At 42.0% G+C, this 21,209-nt stretch overlaps 1 protein-coding gene across 6 annotated transcripts in view; it reads left to right on the plus strand.

Annotated features, from left to right (window-relative positions):
• The window catches only part of eml3 (EMAP like 3), a 122,633-nt gene that overhangs the window by 73,171 nt on the left and 28,253 nt on the right, over positions 1–21,209 (plus strand). For all 6 annotated transcript variants that reach the window (XM_030430683.1, XM_030430682.1, XM_030430681.1 and 3 more), the window contains 5 exons: positions 1,293–1,403; positions 1,678–1,706; positions 10,825–10,860; positions 11,983–12,103; positions 12,774–12,923. In XM_030430683.1, the coding sequence (XP_030286543.1) occupies positions 1,293–1,403; positions 1,678–1,706; positions 10,825–10,860; positions 11,983–12,103; positions 12,774–12,923 (447 nt within the window). The remainder of the gene's footprint in view (positions 1–1,292; positions 1,404–1,677; positions 1,707–10,824; positions 10,861–11,982; positions 12,104–12,773; positions 12,924–21,209) is intronic.

The following is a 21,209-nucleotide window of genomic DNA, read 5'->3' on the forward strand; positions in this document are numbered from 1 at the left end:
TGAAGGCCACTCAAAGAGCTAGTCTTAGTTGTAGGCCAGGGTTAATCTAAGTTTATTATAAGTGTATTTCATTATTCCATAACAACTGAACAGTTTGATTAACTTATGTTAATTAAAATATGAATGTGTTTATGTTATGTACAGCACTTCAATTACATTTTGTATTTGTTAACTATGTTAGTAAGTTAAAATACCTCACAGTCGCCTTACACTGGACAACAGCAGTCTCCTTGCTGGAAGTCCTTTGCTTGTTTGACCCAACCAACTAGTCCCTGTTCTATGCGGACTCCCAGTGCTCTTTATTTTATAAGTACTCTACTTGACTTCCTGCTTTGCTGCTGTAATAATAACTACAGCCACCACAGGTTGCTGCTTAAAAAATGTGAACATGGGGTCATAATAACCTGCAATCAACCTATATGGTTATTTTTCTGACTTTTCTGACTGACTTTATTAGACTGAACATCTGAATGGTGCTAGTTATGTTTTCTTATATCAGTGTACTATGACACCACGACTTACTAACTGTACCCTGTACAGCAACAATCCTGCTCTTTTAATTACATGTCTTCTAAATTAGTAATCAACTAGGGGGGATGCTGACTTTTTGCCTCGGAGCTTTTATCTGTAGTCTTTAATGTTTTAGACCGAGTTTTTGACTAACTCACGGATTTGATGTTAATAAGTTAACGAACCTGATATGATCTGCCAGTGACAGTTGTCATCTTAGCCAACAAAACCGAAGGCCAAGAGGAGCTATAGAATAGAATAGAATAGAATAGAATAGTAGAATAGCTAGCAGGGAATTCAAAAGCTGCTTCTATGTCTGAAATCAAAGACCACTGTTTTAAGATAGAATTTTTGCATTAAAATCAATCCTCACCTCTTTGATTTCTTTAGATGCTCTACTGGCAGAAATGACTATGCATTTAAAAAGTGCAACACAATTCGATGGTACATCTGCCACCACGATCACAGTAAGCTTCATATGTGCAGTGCTAAACTGGAAAGGTTGGCAGGCATTGCAACAGTAACTAATCGAGGCAGAAAGTAAAAAGGTCAGTTACTTTGGTTTAGTACAATATTATTACAGTAATGATAGCCAAAACTAAAAAAATATGACCCAAGTCGTATCAAATCAGATTTATTGTGTGAGAAAGTTGGGAATTAAATTTTGCATGCTAAATAGTGGTGTCGGTGCATCTATCTGTGTGGGAATAGTGTCTGTATGTGGACATACAGCCAGTGTTTACCTGGAAGCTGACTCTAATTTCTGTCCTCTGGTGTTCCAGGGTTCGTAGGAACAGCGAGAAACTAGGAAACCCAGAGAGGCAGAGGAAACGTCTGGACAAGAAGGCTGCGTCCTCGGCCAACCTCCTCACCCGCTCCCCCAGCCTAGAGAAGTGAGCCACGATGCCATCACTCACAGCTGTCACCCTGTAGTCACACAGCTCACATTTTCCTATGCCTTTTGCAGCCTAGCATATCTCATCAAAGACACGCTTGCTGGAACACTGATGGCCCCTATGAATAATAATAAAATTCCATTCCCATGAAAACTTTGCAGTGAGACAGTACGTGATACTTGAGTGAAAGACTGAAGGATAAAAGCCAAATTTTTATGAAATGGTGTCATACTGTATATCTATGTCACACAGTTGTTTTCTGTCTCCACAGTCGGGCAAAGGACCTGGTTGCCAGTGCAGGTGATTCATATTTTGACTTTTCTCTTTTGTCTGTAAGCCTGAAACTGAGATTGACATAACTGTGTACTACTTTATCCAAATGGAGAAGGAATTTATTAGATATTTAAAGGTAGGGTCTACAATCCTGGAGAGCTAGCAAGAGAGCTAACAAGATTTGAAAGTGGCACCTCCTCTAAGTTCAACCCCCCCTCTCCACCCTGTCAGTGCTCCGTCCAAAGCCACGCCCCCATAAACTTGAACACGCATCTGGCAGTAGGAAGTCAAGCGCCAAAATAACAAACAACATCCGGTTACTTTTCAAAATAAAACACTCAGTGTTGACACCAGCACACAAATCTCAAAAAAGAGACAAACACAAGCTCTTCTGCTAATCCTTCGGTCGGGAACACTTCGTGTTGTTGTTTTTAATAACACAAATGACCTATAACTGCGGTTGCGAGTGATTATGTGATTATCTTGGGAACTCCTCGGCCTCCTGACGCCAGCTGCCTACCGTACTGCGCAGTGGTGGACTCAAACCGCAACCGGTGGGGATTGCCAGACAGCGGAGCAAAACCGGATCAGAGCCGCAACGCAGCGGACTGGTATCCAGTGGAAATTGGGCCGACTCACAACAACACACAAAGAAGCTAACATTAGCATTGGGCTAATACGAGCTACAAACGTAGCCAAGTTGGCAAACCTAACATATTTCATGAAAATAACAAATCCCCCTGAAACAAAACAAATAATTACCTGTCCAACAGAAAGAGAGCAACCTCTGCATCACTCTTCAGGCCCTTCACATGCCCCAGTTGTTTCCACCGATCAAATGCCACACCGATGTTGACTCGGTCCGACTTCTTTCTTTATCTAGAGCCTTTTTTGTTGCAGCCTTTTCTGCCTCAGGCTTTCTTTACTTTGCCTTATTAGCAGGTTGAGCTGTTACGAGTAATGCTGGCTGAATTTTCTCTGCCATTGTAAAAAAAGGAACCTTTTCTCCTGCAACTCCCTATTTTTGCAGGGGAGTGTGCTGAATACTTCCAGCAACAGTGAAACGTGACGCGTACGCGGGCGTAGGGAGTGACAGAGGACGAGACATGAAGGCATCTGACCAATCCCTGCATCTGACCAATCCGTGCTTTTCGGGCCGGATAGCACGGATTGGTCAGATTTTTCTCAGTCCTGCAGCTGCCACAGAGGTCCGATTATTTTCGTTCCTTTTTCTGAATACATAATGTATTGACTACTCTCAGGATAGAAGGACCATTTCACCCAGTATAACAAAATGTGTTTCTGAACAACATTACAGACCCTAGCTTTAACACAGATTCCTGAGGACAAGTCATTTTGGCAACTCTCATAACTTACATTTACATTTTAGAGCATTTAGCATACGCTTTCGTCCAAAGCGACTTACAGTAATTCATACATACATTCATACACTGATGGCGGTGGCTGCCATGCAAGGAGCAGTTTGGGCTTCAGTATCTTGCCCAGTCTAACGTGGTCGGTGTAGGGGAAGGTTATGGTCCGCTTTCAGTGGCGGTAGCTCCGGTTAGCTCAAACGACACGGCTATGGAGGACCAAACCTGACATAAGTATAAATAAAAAAATAAATGCATAAATAAATGCATAAATAAATACATAAATAAATAAATACATAAATAAATGCTGAAATAAATAAATACATGTATAAATAAATAAATGCATGAATAAATAAATGCATAAATAAATGAATAAATAAATAAATGCTGAAATAAATGTATAAATAAATAAAAGTATAAATAAAAGAATAAATGCTTTTTATTTAGTTCTACATTTCTGTTCACCTACATGTATTTATTTCTGTATTTCTGTTCACCTACATTTATTTATTTCTGTATTTCTGTTCACCTAGATATTTTTATTTCTGTATTTCTGTGTCCATATGTAAATGAGGAGGTAGGAGGTCCTAACCTCAGTCAAGAGCATGATTGGTTACAGGAGTGTGCTCGATGAGGGTCTACTACTTCTGCCTTACTAGCAGCGCTAGTGTTAGCTGTTAGCTGTTAGCTGCAGTTGTTGACATTTGTTCATGTAGCTCTGGTTTAGTTATGAATTTGACTGGCGTTCATTTTAACTTGCGAGGGTCCCAGGTGTGCTGGTAGTGTGGTTTGAGAATCCCGTCTGGAGAGAGAGGGGTCCTCAGCTCGGCCATGTCCGCTAACCAGAAAAAACATTCTGTGTATTCTAGATGAGCGCTACAGAGCACAAATCGTCCAAAAGTGCATTTTGTCGGTCTCATATCTTTGTCGTGAATGTCTGTACTCTCAAATAACTCATGGGTGGAACAGGCTGAGGCATTTGTTCACGCCGAGCGGCTCGAGAGCGAAGTGGAGACCCCTTTTAGCTCTTATGTTAGCTGTTAGCTGTTAGCTGTTCGCTGTAGCGCAGCGTCCAGGTTACCTTGTGACACCGGTTACCATCGGGCATTTTTCATTCCGCACTGTTCAAATGGTCGCTTAAAGCCATCGTTCCGAGCCGCATACATCGTTATTAAGCTGAAGCTAAGTCAGTGTGAAAACTGTACACTGTCATACAGCCTGCTGGTCAAACAGTCTGCAGAGTACGTTGACATCCAGCCCGAGCTCAGCGTGAGGTCAATCAGCTGTGGCAAATCGTGAGACGTCCAGATCAACCTGTGATACAAACACCAGTAGCGACAATGGTTCATAGGAAAGCCCAGACATGTATCTCACTCTCGGTGGTAAGATGTGTCAACAGTTAACCTGGACGCTACGCTCTTAGCGCTACAGCGAGCAGCTAAAAGCTAACAGCTAACTGCTAACAGCGGTGTCCACGCCGCTCTCGAGCCGCTCGGCGTGAACAAATGCTTAATACTGTTCCACACATGAGTTGTTTGAGAGTACAGAGATTCACGACAAAGATATGAGACCGACTTTTGGACGATTTATGCTCTGTAGCGCTCGTCTAGCAGTGGTTTGCAAGTCGCAGCCCTGGCTTCTCCGTGTGGATAGAAGTGTTCAAGCCACGTCAAAACGAATACACATATACATGACTTGGAGCGATGAGCAGAATGTTTTTCCTGGTTAGCGGACATGGCACTCCAGACAGGATTCTCAAACCACACCACCAGCACATCTGGGACCCTCGCAAGTTAAAATGAACGCCAGTTAACCTGTCACACTGGTCGAGGCCATTAAGCTAACTGGAGCTGTTTTACAACGTTACAGAGAACAAGGCTTGAGATCAGGAATCGTTTGCTTTTGTCTGGCTCTCCGATTTGACCAATCATGCTCTTGACTGAGGTTAGGACCTCCTACCTCCTCATTTACATATGGACACAGAAATACAGAAATAAATATATGTAGATGAACAGAAATACAGAAATACAGAAATAAATACATGTAGGTGAACAGAAATGTATAAATAAATAAAAAGCATTTATTCTTTTATTTATACTTTTATTTATTTATTTATACATTTATTTCAGCATTTATTTATTTATTCATTTATTTATGCATTTATTTCTTTATGCATTTATTTCTTTATACATTTATCTATTTATTTCAGCATTTATTTATGTATTTATTTATGCATTTATGCATTTATTTATTTATTTATTTATTTATACTTATGTCAGGTTTGGTCCTCCATACACGGCAGGCAACATGTGAGATTTCCGCACATACTTTTATTCCACTGTAACTTACAGACCATACCAAGCCAGGTCGCTACGGCACTAGTTATCACATGCATACATGCCTTGACACACATAGGCCGAGGATCCTACACCTATATATCACAATATAAAATAAAATAAAAGGGTGGTCTTCACTCCGCTGGCGGCATTGCTACGCATGGTGGAGCGGAAGTACATCAACTCTTCTTCTAGGTACAGGTTACATCATCCACTTAACAAAAGGAGGCGCCACCTAGTGGCGCTTCAATAACTCCTACTGTTACACCAGGGACACTTCCGCATGCAGACCAGGGGAATCGAAGCAGCAACCTTCCAGTAATAAGACGCTGGCTCTACCCCTGAACCACTGCCGCCCTCTGTTCTTTTTCTTGTATTTGTCTTTTATTTAATCGGAGATGTTGACTCTTTTGATGACTTGTAACTTGACTTGACAGAAAATAAATCCCTCTGGACCTGTCTTGCCTTAATGGAGGACTGAGCTTGACTTGAATTGGCCAAGAAAAATGAGAATTGCACAAGACTTGTAACAAGTGACTTTCGCTGCATGTCTGTGAAAGACTTTCCATACCATACACACCTACAAAAATCCCCTCTATAATAAAGACCAAAAAAAGTGGGCTACCATTTAGACAATCGGGCGTGTACGAGACTGATTGGACCAGCGCTCTGCAAAGTGTACACACAGAGTCATTAATTTTCTCTTGTGAGCTGCAACTTTAACAAGCAATCTGTGCATGCCAATAATCTTTGCTTGTATATCAAATTATTTATAACTAATCACAATATTATGTTTACATAGTCAGTCATACAAAAACTATGATGCTAAAGAACATGCTGTAATGAAAGTGAAGTTAGGTTTGACAGCAGTAAACTATTGTTGTTCTCAGCCTCCATTATAGATGATCAGAAGGAGAAGCTGTTGAGATAACTAACTACAAAAACAAAGTCACACCTGCATGCATTTACCTGCACATAAACCAGGTTTCCCTGCATTCCATTTCAGTGTCATATCATGATTAGGATTAGGGTTATGTTCTTTGTACCTTCTTTTTTTGGCTCAGAACACAGCTTGCCTATCGAGTACAACAGCTCGATCCTGGATGTTGTGGAGGAGACAGGGCTCCATAGAGATGTGGGTCTCTGATTTCACATTGTTTGGTCAGTTTGGGTGGAAAGATGACCTGGGCAGTGATCGTCTCAAAATCGGCTGATATTAATCTAAAATGTGCCCTTCTTTTCCAATGCTGATGATTTCTGTCATAGGCAGAACCCCTTTTCAGCAATGAAGACGAAAAAAAGCCAAGCAAGGATATTTTTCCCAATGAGTCTATGCTGTAACAGAGCTCTAATCCTTAAAGGAACAAAGAGAGATGTGCTGCATGGATTTAGTCCATCTATCGTGGATCATTATTGCATGTCATTTTGTTATAGGGACTTTTCATTCAGGGTTAATTCATCCTGACTTCAATGCTGGAAATGCCTCAGTTGAGCTATACTTCTGTGCTTGTTCCCAGGCAGCTTCTTACTCATATGGAGCCGTTTTTGCAAAATTGAGTGCATTTCTCAACAAACCACATTTGTGGTCAGCGTAGCTTTTATGAGTGTTGGCCTTTAGTCTGCCTCTGGTAAGCCCTGTTTTTCAACGTCATTCCTACAATACAGAGTGTTAAAGGACACAGTCTCCAACTCTCTCACATTACAGATGTCGTAAGATAAGAATTATGTTGCTCAACAAAAGATGTTAATCACTGTGGCTTGATAGTCTATAAATATGATGATTTTTCCACTAATTGGAGTGTTCTTCGTGTGAAACATGCTCGGATATTCATGTGATTTTATTAAATGGCAAAACAGCTTCAGCTACAATTCTTTCTTTAGGTGCTGTAATCTGGCTCCAGATCTGTGTTGCAAGTTCACTTAACAAAATTGCAGCTCTGCATGTTTCTTTGATTGATGTAAAAAACACTCTTAGCAGCAGCAACCACAGGGTCCATCTTGACTAAAAAGACTAAAATGACAGTATGTGCTACTGATGGACAAAACACAAATGCAATTGTTTTTGTGAGATATCAATTTGTGCTTCAAATTAGGAAAAACATGTAATATTTGATTTGTAATAACCTGTTTTCTTGGCAGTATAAGCGCAACAGGTAATGCTTTATGGTGTTGTTCTTATAATAAATGTAAAATTGAGAAAACTAGTGAGCTGTGCTGAACAAAAAATCATGACACCGAACTGTCTGAGAGGTGATGCTTGGAACAAATCCTGTGTCGTTTTCAGTTGTACATGACATGAGAAGTCCTTTTATTGTAATAGTCTTCCTAATGCAGGATACATTTATGATACCAAGTCTCAGGAACCTTTTAATTTAGAGTCATGGTTATGGGTTCAGTTTTTCTAAGAGGTGTTTTTGGTGACAGTCCCACTTGTATGAGACACACTCTTTCATCTTGATCTTTACTCTTTTAATCAGATGCTTTAAAGCACAACTGCCTCAAACTTAGACTTTGAAAACTTGAAGAACATATAGACACAAAAAACATTAGCTAGGCAGAAACAATAACAGCCTAAGAGTCATCCGTAGCAGCCATCATCACTGTCATCACAGTCCAGGCAGCGATTAAAGTGCATGTCAACAATTTCCATAAAAATGTCAAAACTAAATAGTGTATCTGTCTCGATGTATTCATTATTTCAGGAGAGGAAATACATCAAATGAAATGAATCACATTTGATCTGCAACATTATACTATTTAAATGCCTTAAACCCTGAGCTAGTGGAATGGGTTAGCACTGAAAAAGATGCAGTAACGTCAGTAGCATATCCATTTCTGCACAGTTAACTGAATTCATTGGTAAACTCCAACATGGATCCTATTGACGTTTGTCCAGATTTTTTATGTCATTATCTGTAGGTATTCAGATATATTCATCCCATAAAGAAGCTAAATAAACCAACTTGTTTTGGTCAACTGTCTCATCTTACTCTTAACAAGAAAGTTCCTAACTAAATATATAAAACTATTTAGCTGCTATAAGCGGCACCAGACCAAGTAAAGCTGTAGCAGTAAAAGCCCTAAATAGTGACTCTTTAAATTAAATTGGTGCTCATAAGTCAATTTTATCATGAAAGGCACAGTTTCAGCACAGTCAAGCACATTTAAGCGCCATCCAAGATATGGGCCGTTGGCTCTAGTCGGCTCTAATCTGCCATCTGGGCATTTGAATTGGTGCTGCAGCCCATCGATGACAGAAATCAATCTGATTGGCTGTTCAGTGAATCAAACCCCTGCTCGAAAAGAGAAAGAGAAAGGGAAAGTTCCTTGAGTGTGTTAATGTAGTATCCATGATTTCACCCCACCTCCAACTCTTCCCCAGAGCAACTTCATCAGACATGTTCTGATTAGAAGTGGCTATATTAGAGAGATTGTTGTGAAAATGCTACTTTATTATGACAGCAGTTTTGTATATTCAGAGCCCTGAGTCTTCATCAGTATGAAAAATTGAGAACAACGAACTGTTCTACCAACGGACGTATTATATGTGTGAATGGTTAACAAGATCATGGTCAGTGATAGTGTAGTAGTAACTAATGACTAATTACTGAAAATTATGGGGAGTTGTACAGTTGTTTCAGACTTCCACCTTAGGGAAACTACTTTACTCCAGCTTTCTTTAGCTATCTTTGTGGCCTAACATTTCCCCTCCCTATTTAAACCAGCCAACACTTTTTTTATGAGTTTGATTTCTTGTGAAGCCAAATGTTGCAGAGCCAGTTTTGGTCATGGGTGCTGCCTGGAATCACATGCACTGTGGTTAGCCGAGCGGCCACAGCACTCCAACTCGCCTGACTGAATGATGGATGGCCAGCTCTGCAGAGGAGGCTGTCAAAAAACATTTTTCAAGTTGCTCTCTTTCACTTTGCCTTTCATTCATTCTACATGTCTTTCGAAGTCTTGTTTGTTGAGTTATAGTTGTGCCTGGCATTAGTCTTGCCATTTAGATTGCTGACAGCAGAGAGTGGCAGAAAATGTAGGAGGACATAGTTCAAATGTCTCTGAAGAGTTAACTATTTTTGATACTCTTCTGGTAAAAACCCCAGATCTGTCCCTAAAACTGAAAATCAAAAGCTTTCACTGGAAGCTGCCATTGTCTCCCTGGTCTTCCTGTAAATTCTTTGATCATAAGTTTGCCAGTTTAAAACAGTGTTTGATTCTTGTCCTTATAGTTCAGCTAACATTTAGTGTATTTTTTCACAAACCATCAAACGAACATGTCATTCTTTAATGTCTGTTTGAATTGTTTAATTAATTTGGGATTGTTTTATTACCAAAAAGAAGTTTATACTTTACATTATAAATTGTATTGGTGTTCTCTTGAGTTTAGAAATAGGTACTAGACATTGGTTCAAAAGGTTACAGTTCAGTTATTTATTATTTAACAACACAGGGCAATTCAAAGGTCTGAGAGAAGATGCTGATCTGTAGTCTGTTGTTTTTTAAGATGTGGCCAGAGATTTAGTTTCAAATGTTAAACAGACAAACTGACAGTGTATAGAAACAACAGTCTTGATGTTATGTCCAAGACACCTAAGTATTGTGTCACGGAGATGACCTGCTCCAGTCCAGGCAAACTCTAGGGCCACTGGCTCCACGGCTAACTGAGCCATGAGCTAATTAGCTGTCGGTTGCTAGCTACAGCCAAGGATAACCAGCAAAGAGCAGCAGTCATAAATTACTCTGGTGATATGCTGCCCCTGTGTTTTTGAAACTATCTTTGAATTCTGGCCATATTTGACAAATTACACATTTAAGCTTAAAATAAATGTTAAAAAAAATCAGAAATAAAGTAATAGCCTTGTTTATATTGATATTGAGGCCTCATTTATATCTCATCTGTTAATATTCCAAAAACCGGCTTGTGACCAATGTTGTTATCGTCTACTGTCATTTACTGGATCAAACTAAACTGGCATATTCCACAGCAGGAATTATATTTTTCTTCTTGCCCTGTTTAGCTTTGATTAATGTCTCCCTGTTTCCTCACTATCTCGTGACTTCTGTTGTTGCCACAGAGGTTCATGTTTTGGTAAGTCTTCTTAAGGTGTTTTACTGGCCTTTTATCAGGTGCATTAATTTCATGATCCGACACACAGACAGAAGACCCTGAGTCTGCTCAGACTTCACCCTCCTATCTCATAAAAGTACAAAACAATTGCCAATGTAACAGAGCCAGTTACATCCCAAAAAGAACTGGAAAAGGAAGATATAACCCAGCTTGAAATTCAAAACTCATAGATCTAACCCCTTTCAAACTTGGAATAGCTCCTTGGGGATTTCTAAAGTGGAAGTTAGTTCAGCTATGGCTGGAATCAGCTGTGACTTGAAGTTGTTTATTTGTCTGGCTAACCTTGTGCTTTCATGCTCACACAGGATCCCCCGGGTCCAGAAGAGGAACCTACAGCCAAGGTAGACCTGCTATTTTGTGACTTTGTATCTTTAGCTGTTTTTATGCCCAGAAGGTCATCAGAGAGTGGTGTACTTTCCTGGCAGTATCCCATTCACTGTAGCCCAGTCACACACAGACACTTTTATATTGAGTGTTCTATTCTAGTTTCCACTTGTCTATTGGCAGATGACCACTAAAACCACACTGACAGTTAATGTTGGACTTAGATTCATCAGGTGGACAGAAAATAATTACAATGGGATTATTTTGTTTATAATAAAGTAAAACCTGCTCAGTTGCCAGTTTATTTGGCACATCTAGCTAAATCGATACCTCTGGAAAACAGTTTGTAAATTTAAACATCTAGCACGTCCAACTATCTGGTGAATGCAAGTCCAATATTCACTCTTTTAGCTTTGTTTTTGGACTTCACCAACTCCTGACAGAAGTATCTGCCTCGTTAGCTGCTAAATGCTCCGCTATGATCATCAGCTAGTCTCTAACTGCTAGTGCTGGGCAGATTGTGGGTTGCAGGTTTTTTAGTAGGGCTGAGTGAGCACTGAGCACTCCTCTGAAACCAGTAGTCGGTACAGATTATATACTTCTATATACGAGTAAAATGAGTTAATATCTGTACAGTTGATAAAGACAATCCTCATTGGGTAGCTGACTGAAGTTTAATAATGTAAGGTTTATGTTTCTGTAAAACTCTTATTATTGTGATCAAAAACATTGATCTGAAGCTCAGTTCTGAGGTTTTTCTAAATATTTTTATAAGAAATGGTAAATATAGCTATTTATGGTATACTCAAGGAAGGAGGAAAAGCGAGCACAGGGCAGTGAGCTATCAGGGTGCACATATGTTGAGAAAATTGTGAAAAAAATTGTCATAGATGCAACTATTATAAATCCAAACACACACACACACACACACACACACACACAAAGGCCCATATTCAAATAACAAAGGCTGTTTTGGTAAATAAAGGTCCTGGTCACGATTTGATGATTTACGATCTACAATAAATGGCAGTAAGTGTACGTTTGAATAGAAGGGAAGTAAACCGAAAAACATTTGTCTCCGTCTGCCCCTCTGTGTATTACTGCTACATTCCTGGTCCCCTGCTGTGTTTGTCTTCCAGGACAGTCAATCAAAATGTTCATCCGAGGCCGGCCGATAACCATGTACATCCCCTCTAACATCCAGAACTATGAAGACCTGAAGATGGAGCCGCCCTCTGAAAGACTGGAGCTGGACTGGGTGTATCCTTCCAGAATGCCACAGCAGTATTAAAGAGATATTCCGGTGGATGTTTGAAGCCTCGAACTATGTGCTGGACCTTATTTGTACTGTTGCTAAAATTTGGTGCTGTTCTGAGCATTATTTGTGGCTAATAGTGTCTTTTTGATGGCGGTTTCTTGGTTAGAAGCATAAACAGTCTATGCCTCTAACCAATCAAAAAGCACTGCAGTGTATTGTTATCGTGCTGTCATTTCTGAGGTTGCTAAAACTACATAAGCTAGCTGTCGGAAAACTTTAACCCTCGAGGGGGCATGTTAGACCATGGATTAAATTTACGCCGGAATATCCCTTTAAGCCTTTCCTTCATTTTTATGAGGTTTATATTACATTCAGACAGTGCTGATTCAAATGTGTGGTCATTTCCTGGAGTCAAGCCATGCAAGCCAATATCTCTCTAATGTCTAGTCTAGTGTCTTTAAGGACTGTATCAGTCACAGATTAACTGTAAAGGTGTGGGTGTTATATCGAGGGAGTTCACAAGACAAAAATTGTGTCATTATTCTTTCACTTCATTTCATATCAAATCAAATTTTCACATGCAGATTGGTTGATAGTGACACAGTTGTCATTGTTGGATGAACTGATCCTTTAATGAATTAAATGAATTTGACCTTGACCCTGTCATGCCAGCTATGGTTACAGAGGACGGGACTGCCGGGCCAACCTGTACTTCCTTCCATCAGGCGAGGCAGTGTACTTCATCGCCTGTGTTGTTGTGCTTTACCACATCAACAACCGCACACAACGCCACTATCGCAAACACACAGACTGCGTCCGCTGGTCAGTGCAAGACAATGTTTAGCAACTGAATCCACACATTTGATAGGATGAAATTTAGGCCAATAGATCAACACTCTGGGAACATGTCTATAAAAGATACTTAGTTTGAGAAAGAAATGAGAAGAGGTCTTCAGCCCTGTATAGCTTAAAGACTGGAAATGCGTAAACCGCTAACCTGGCTGTGTTTAAAGTGAATAAAAACTGTCTGTTACAACATTTTATGCTAACCTAGGCTTGAAATCAGGACTGAGATGTAGCCTACAGCTAACTGACTGCCTCAATGGAAAATTACTTTGTGTTTACATCACCCAAAGTATGACAAGAATGGTAGCGCCGGATGGTGAAATCAGAAATATTCTGATACTTGGATGGTTTACACAATCACTGACAATCATTTTTGGACAGATCTAAGACTCGGTATGTTCTGTCAACATGAACTGTATAAGGGGTGGGAATTAAACTGTAACACACAGAGATGAAACAAATGAACAAAATTTGCGAAGAGTCTTAGCTTGGAGTCTCTTTGTTGATGTGTCCCATCATTCTAATATAGAATAGCCATAAACTGGCAACAGGCTGAACTGCCAGATATCAGAACAATTGGAGTTGGAATGATTAAAGAAAGGATACAACTAAGGCTCACTAAAGGTTACACCACAGGGAGTTAATGGTGTTACGGTACACAGAAGTCACGGTTCAGTACATTACTTGGTTTTGGATTCATAGTTCAATACAAGTTCGATACAACAGAAAAAAGCAACAAATCCAAAATGCTATTTTTTTTATTATTATATAGCACAACGAGCAGTGATAGGGATCAGTGCCTTGCTCAAGGACACCTCGGCAATGCTCAGGATGTGGACTGGCAGTCCCCAGTCCCCTTGCTCAAGGACACCTCGGCAATGCTCAGGATGTGGACTGGCAGTCCCCAGTCCCCTTGCTCAAGGACACCTCGGCAATGCTCAGGATGTGGACTGGCAGTCCCCAGTCCACCCCCCCCCCCAATTTTTATATTAATTCCAATCACATACAGTACAGCTGCCTCACAACGCCGACACACCATCGTCATACTATCCACCACTTGCTCATCACTGCAGTTGTAGTTCACTGGGAACCCAAAGCATTCCCACACTGATTTGAAACAAGCAGACGGGTCTTCTAGCTCCTGCTTGTCATTTAAAGTCGCCATTCTTGTTTTGGGTTTGTGCATAGAAGGTGTCTTCTTCTTCTGCTTTTGTTCTATTGTGGCAGCTGGGATACAGCCTTGCAATACTGCAAGCGCTCCCTTCTGGATTAGAGTGTGGATCGCCTGTGACCAACTTAGACATATTCTTCACCTGGTTGCATGCACAGAACCGTCACGTTAGTACCTTGATGGTTCGGGACGAATACATGTACTGTTACACCCCTACAAGGAGTCATGAAGTAGTGACTCTGGTTAGTAAACTTGTCAGGAGAATCTGCAGAATGCCTTCATGTTTAAATCAAAATATCGATATTTAGCACCAAAGCATCAATGATGGTATCTTAAGAGGAAGCAATCAATATTTTGTCCCACCCTGAATCCATATACTATATTTCTTGAACAACAACACTGTATATATCCACTCACTGATGTCAATCAAAAGCACAAATACTCTGGGTTCAAAGGGTAAAAAGTTAGAGGTAAAGAAAACTCATGGTTGATACAAAAGAGCAAATGATAAACAACAATTGCTGTGTCACTGGTATTGGCACCCTTTGCTGTAAATCAATATGGAGCCACATTGTGACTCACCTGTGGTAAATCACAAATGAGAATCACCTGTGATAAATTGTCTGTGCCCATGTGACATGAATTAGCCAATGAATGATGACTTCCGTGTTTCAAAAAGCCATCTGTTATCCACTGTTCCTTTGTCACAATTGTGAAGACAAAGGAGCTGTCTGAGGACATCAGAAGTGTGATAATTAGCAAACAAAAGACCTCCAAAGGGTATAATTCCATCTCCAAAGACCTTGGTATCCCTGTTTCAACAGTGCGTAATGTTATTAAGAAGTTTGCCAAGCATGGAACTGTCAAGAACCTCCCTGAATGTGGGGGGAAGAGAAAAAATGATGAGAGAAGTCTTCGAAAGTTGGTGCGAATGGTGGAAAAAACACCACGTCAAACATCCAAAGACCTGAAGTCCAACCTGGAACAGTCTGGGGTCATGGTTTCAACAAGAACCATACACCGCACACTAAACCACACAGGGCTTCATGGGCGAAGGCCAAGGAAGACACCATTGCTGAGGAAAAGACATACAAAGGAAAGACTAATCTTTGCCAAAGAGCACCTGGACAAACCACAATCCTTCTGGGAAAATGTTCTGTGGACAGATGAAACTAAAATAGAGCTTTTTGGCAATGCACACCAACAGTTTGTTTACAGATGGCACAATGAAGCCTACAAGGAAAAGAACACCCTACCAACAGTTAAGCATGGTGGAGGATCCATAATGCTGTGGGGCTGCTTTGCTGCATCTTGTACTGGAGGCCTGGACCGTATCACAGTGTGATGTTTCAATGTTTCAGCCTGAACACTAGGTGGTAGTATGAGTACAGGAGTTGTAGTAACTTGAGTAAACACCAGAGGAAGGCAAGGTATTCCAGCGTAGAAGAAGAATATGCCTTTGACATGCAACTACCGTGTGGCGGCAACGCCGTTTGTTACTTGGAAATAAAGGGAAGTAAAAGACATACAAAGTTGTCTTATTCAGCGACACAACATATTGGCGACGAGGATGGCAGCCCTGAACCTGAGCCAGCCTCCACCTTTTCTACAAAACTTCGGACAACCGCCGATACGGAACTTCGAGAATTACCTGCTGGCCATGTCAGAGTCGGATCTGCCAGATGCAAGAAAGCGCACACTGCTTATCCATTGTCTAGGCGCGGAAGGTCAGAGACTTTTCTACACATTGACGGTCACTGATGATGAGTACGACACGGCGCTAAAAGCCATCGAGGATTTCTTCATACCACAAGTGAACGTTGTAGCTGAACGTTATCGCTTCAGACAACGAAGCCAGCACGCGGGTGAGACTACAGACCAGTTTGCAGCTGCTTTAAAAGAACTGGTTACAACATGTCAGTTTGGGACTATGGAAGAGGAGATGATACGTGATCAGATCGTGGAGAGACGAATTCAACATGCATCAGAGAGTGTTTACTACTGGAGGTATCGCTCACACTCAACAAAGCTTTGACGATAGCACGACGGATTGAAACTGCAGTGACGGAGGCTAAGGGACCGTCCACATGGGCGAAAAACAATCTTTTTTTCCTCCGTCTTCCGCAGCATCGTTTCATGAATATTTGCGTCCAGACGAATCCACTGAAAATGACCGAAAACGCTGTAGTTCATATTCCAGCCTATAGGTGGTGCTTGACATTCACCAAAAACGGAGAAGAGGAGACGGAGCATGCGCATTAAGCTTGCGCGCCGTAAACAAACAGACAGTAGACGGAGAAACCGAGCACAACAAGAAGACGATGAAAATGGCTAGTGCAAGGAAACCAGAATCGTTCGTGTGGACCGTGAATGAGGTTGAACTGCTGCTGCGACTCACACTCAACTATGAGGCGAGTAAGTTGCAAGAAAGGCTCAATATCTTCTGTGGCACAAACACAAGCATGTAGTCCGCCATTGTTGTTGTTGTTGTTATGACACGTCGCGGGGTTCAGAGGTCGAAGGCAAGAGGTCGAGGGGCGGGGCAATGGAGTCATCGTTTTGGAAAGTATGCAGATTCGCTGTGCTTCTTTGGGTTTTTCCACCCTGAGACCAGTTTTCATAAAGTGCGTTTTCAGGATCCATGTGGACGGCCGGCCAAAACGATGCAATACATGTGCATTTTTGCAAAAGAGCATTCTCGTCTGGACGGCCCCTAAAACTCTGTGAAAGGGAGCCATTGATGACGCTGTGCGCGCAGTTCATGTGAAGGGACCGCAGCAACATGGCAAGTTCAAAAAAGGGAGGCACAAACAACACTCAGCTTCACAGTCAACACAAGGGAAGACATGTTACAGATGTGGCTCTGCTCAGCACACTGCTAACTTCCAAGGATGTCCTGCAAAGGAGGCGCTCTGCAACGCCTGCAAAAAGAAAGGACATTTTGCAAAAGTCTGTAGGGGAAGCAAACACGTGAGTGAGGTTGAGACTGTCCCAGAAGTGACTATTTTAAATGTGGATGCATGTGACTCCAGCAGCATAATGTGTACAGTTACAGTCAGTGTAACAGGGTCAAAGAGCCAGGATATTGAGCTAATGCTAGACACAGGCTCAAGAGTGTCCATTCTACCAGAGTCAATTGTTACTGAGCTTTTCACTAATGTTTCTCTTACAAGGCCAAAACGCAAGCTTAGGGACTATGGAGGAAATCCCATAGCTGTGAAAGGATGCTTACGGGCTGATGTAGCATAACTATGCAGTTGAAAGTGTAACAGAGAAGAAACTAGGATGTGCAAAGGGCTTCATTCACAAGGTTAAAGTACGCCCTGATGTAAAGCCAGTAGAGCAGAAGCTGCGCAGACTACCTTTCTCAATCAGAGAAGCAGTGTCTAAGGATTTAAAAACAAAACTGTTAGAGCAGGATGTTATAGAGTCTGTAAAGTCTTCTGAATGGATTTCACCCATAGTTGTCACCACAAGAAAAGACAGACCAGATCCACGTCTTTGTGTGGACCTAGAAGAGCCTAGCAAGTCCGTTGTAGTTGACGGCTTTCCACTACCTCACATGGAGGAAATATTCACTGAACTGAGAGGAGCAACGCTGTTTTCTAAATTAGATCTCCAGAGTGAGTATTACCAAGTGCCACTACATGAGGACAGCCACAGCTTAACTACCTTCATTGCCCATGATGGACTGTTTCGCTTCAAGCGGGTGCCATTTAGACTAGCATCCGGGCCAAGCTGTTTCCAGCGGATGATGTCATCCATACTCAAAGGTTGAAAGGGGGTCCAATGTTACCTTGATGATATTATCATTTCAGGTGCAACAGCAGAGGAACACGACGAAAGTCTGACAGCTGTGCTTCGGCACATTGACGACGCTGGGCTCAAGTGAAACCTCTCAAAATGCAACTTCAGACAATCAGAACTGTCTTTCCTTGGACACACTGTATCAGCTAAAGGACTGCAGCCTGATGCCGCACATGTAACTGCTGTTTCACAAGCACCTCCACCAACTGATCTGCCTAAGCTGAGGTCAATTCTTGGGCTCACGTCATGGTATTCAAAATTCATACCAGACTATGCTGCTGTTGTTGAGCCCCTGTGAGCACTCCTGCGTGGAGCTGATACTTTTACATGGACACCTGAGGCGCAGGACTCACGTAGAAGAAGAATATGCCTTTGACATGCAACTACTGTGTGGCGGCAACGCCGTTTGTTACTTGGAAATAAAGTGAAGTAAAAGACATACAAAGTTGTCTTATTCAGCGACACAACATATTGGCGACGAGGATGGCGGCCCTGAACCTGAGCCAGCCTCCACCTTTTCTACAAAACGTCGGACAACCGCAGATACCGCTTAAAGCATGGATACGGAACTTTGAGAATTACCTGCTGGCCATGTCAGAGTCGGATCTGCCAGTTGCAAGAAAGCGCGCACTGCTTATCCATTGTCTGGGCGCGGAAGGTCAGAGACTTTTCTACACATTGACGGTCGCTGATGATGAGTACGACACGGCGCTAAAAGCCATAGAGGATTTCTTCATACCACAAGTGAACGTTGTAGCTGAACGTTATCGCTTCAGACAACGAAGCCAGCGCTCGGGTGAGACTACAGACCAGTTTGTAGCTGCTTTAAAAGAACTGGCTACAACATGTCAGTTTGGGACTATGGAAGAGGAGATGATACGCGATCAGATCATGGAGAAGACGAATTCAACGTGCATCAGAGAGCGTTTACTACTGGAGGTACCGCTCACACTCAACAAAGCTTTGACGATAGCACGACAGATTGAAACTGCAGTGACGGAGGCTAAGGGGCTGTCCACACGGGCGAAAAACTATCTTTTTTTCCTCCGTCTTCCGCAGCCTTGTTTCATGAATATTTGCGTCCAGATGAGTCCACTGAAAATGACCGAAAACGCTGCGACTCACACTCAACTCACACTCAACTACAAGGCGAGTAAGTTGTGGACCGTGAATGAGGTTGAACTGCTGCTGCGACTCACACTCAACTACAAGGTGAGTAAGTTGCAAGAAAGGCTCAATATCTTCTGTGGCACAAACACTACGCACCGACCACAGCACCACACTGCTTGCCTCAAAAGGTCAAGGTAGGGCAGGTATGCGGATAGCCAGGTGGTCATCCAGACAGTTATCATTCAACTACGACATCCAGTACAAGCCGGGTCGAGAGAATGTAACTGCTGACTGTTAATCTCAACTCCCTCTGCCAAACGCAGCCCGGTTTGGAACACAGAAGTAGCACTAACGTTTGCACTCACAGCTGTTACTGAAACTGAGTTTAAAGCTGCATGCACTTCCTGTCCTGTGCAGACTAAACTGCGTGAAATGCTCACTTCCAGATGGCCTAAGTCAACAAAAAACTTGTCTCCACAACTACAGCCATTCTTCAAACTTCGACACAAACTCGTGGTTCGTGGCACACACAGACTCCTGCTGCCAGACATTCTCCAGCCAAAGCTGATCTCCCTGGCTCATGATACACACCAGGGAATAGTGAGAACAAGAGATTCAGAGAAGCATATTGCTGGCCGGGCATGGATGCCCAGGTCGAGGCAGCCATTAAAGCATGCATTAAATGCCAGTCGCATGGCAAGTCTGCAGTCACCAGCACTACTCCACTACAGCCTGTGCCCTATCCAAAACAGGCATGGGAAAAATTTGCAATTGATGTGGTGGGGCCCTTTAATGGAGCACCCATAGACTGCCGCTTTGCAGTCACAGTTTTACCACAGTATAAATGGCCCGAGATAGCCTTTGTTCCACAGGTCACCTCAGGAACTGTCATACGGTTTTTATCTGCAGTCTTCAGCAGAGAAGGTGATCCTACAGAGCTGGTTTCAGACAACGCTCTCAATTTGTGTCACATGAGTTTAAACCTTTCTAGACAGAGGCATTGTGCACAGAAAATCATCTGTCTATTATCCGATAGCGAATAGAGAAATCGAATGCTTCAACCGCAGCCTGAAGGACAGTCTGCAAACTGGTTAGCTGGAAGGGAGGCCATGGAAGGAGTTAACACGGGATTTCCTGCACACATATCGTGTGACACCTCACTCCACGACTCAGTTCTCACCAGCTGAACTGTTGCATGGTCGACCTATGCGCACTAAACTTCATGTGGCTGGACGTCCACTTCCATACAGTGCACCACTGTCATCACAATAGGTCGCCACCAGAGTAGGAGAAAAACAGAAAAAGTGTAAAGCATACACTGATCAGAAATGGGGTGCCACCACTGTATCCTTCGCATGTGGGTCATATGTGCGGATGAAGAAGCCTGGTATTCTCCCTAAGGCACAGTGCAAGTTTTCCAGACCACTCAAGGTGATGGAAAAAAGAGGACAGTACTCCTACCTACTGTCAGATGGACGGTGCTGGAATGCATCTCACCTCGCACCTGCCTCTCTTCAGGGGAAGGAAAGTGACAATGAACTGTTACCTCTGGACTTTGAAGTTACACCAGCTATACCGGCTGTACCACAACCAGTGCGAAACACACCACATACCAGACCAGTCAGGCTCAGAAGAATGCCTGAGTGGACTAAAGACTTTGTTGTTAAATAATGTCTTGGAAGAAAAAAAAAGAAAGAAGTAAAAATCTTCAGTGTATTCTGTTTTAAATGAGTACAAATGCAGAAAGGAAATGTTAACTCTTAATTTTATTTTGCAGGAGTTGAATTCAGTGTTCAATCCTCCTAAGAGTAAATAACTACTGAGAAGTCACTAAGGTGAAAATATAACTTAATTAATTTTCTGAAAAACAAAAGGGTAAATTTATGTTGTTTATTCTAAGCACATACTGTATGAGTATAAAGGAAACAGTAAGAAAATTGTCTTTATTTGAAGAGTTGAAATACACTGTATAGTTGGGTACATTTTTGCTTATTAAGGGGGATATGTGATGTTTCAATGTTTTAGCCTGAACACTAGGTGGTAGTATGAGTACAGGAGTTATAGTAACTTGAGTAAACACCAGAAGAAGGCAAGGTATTCCAGCGTAGAAGAAGAATATGCCTGTGACATGCAACTACCGTGTGGCGGCAACGCCGTTTGTTACTTGGAAATAA

The sequence above is a fragment of the Sparus aurata genome, chromosome 10 (assembly GCF_900880675.1).
Source record: "Sparus aurata chromosome 10, fSpaAur1.1, whole genome shotgun sequence".
Lineage (NCBI taxonomy): Eukaryota > Metazoa > Chordata > Actinopteri > Spariformes > Sparidae > Sparus > Sparus aurata.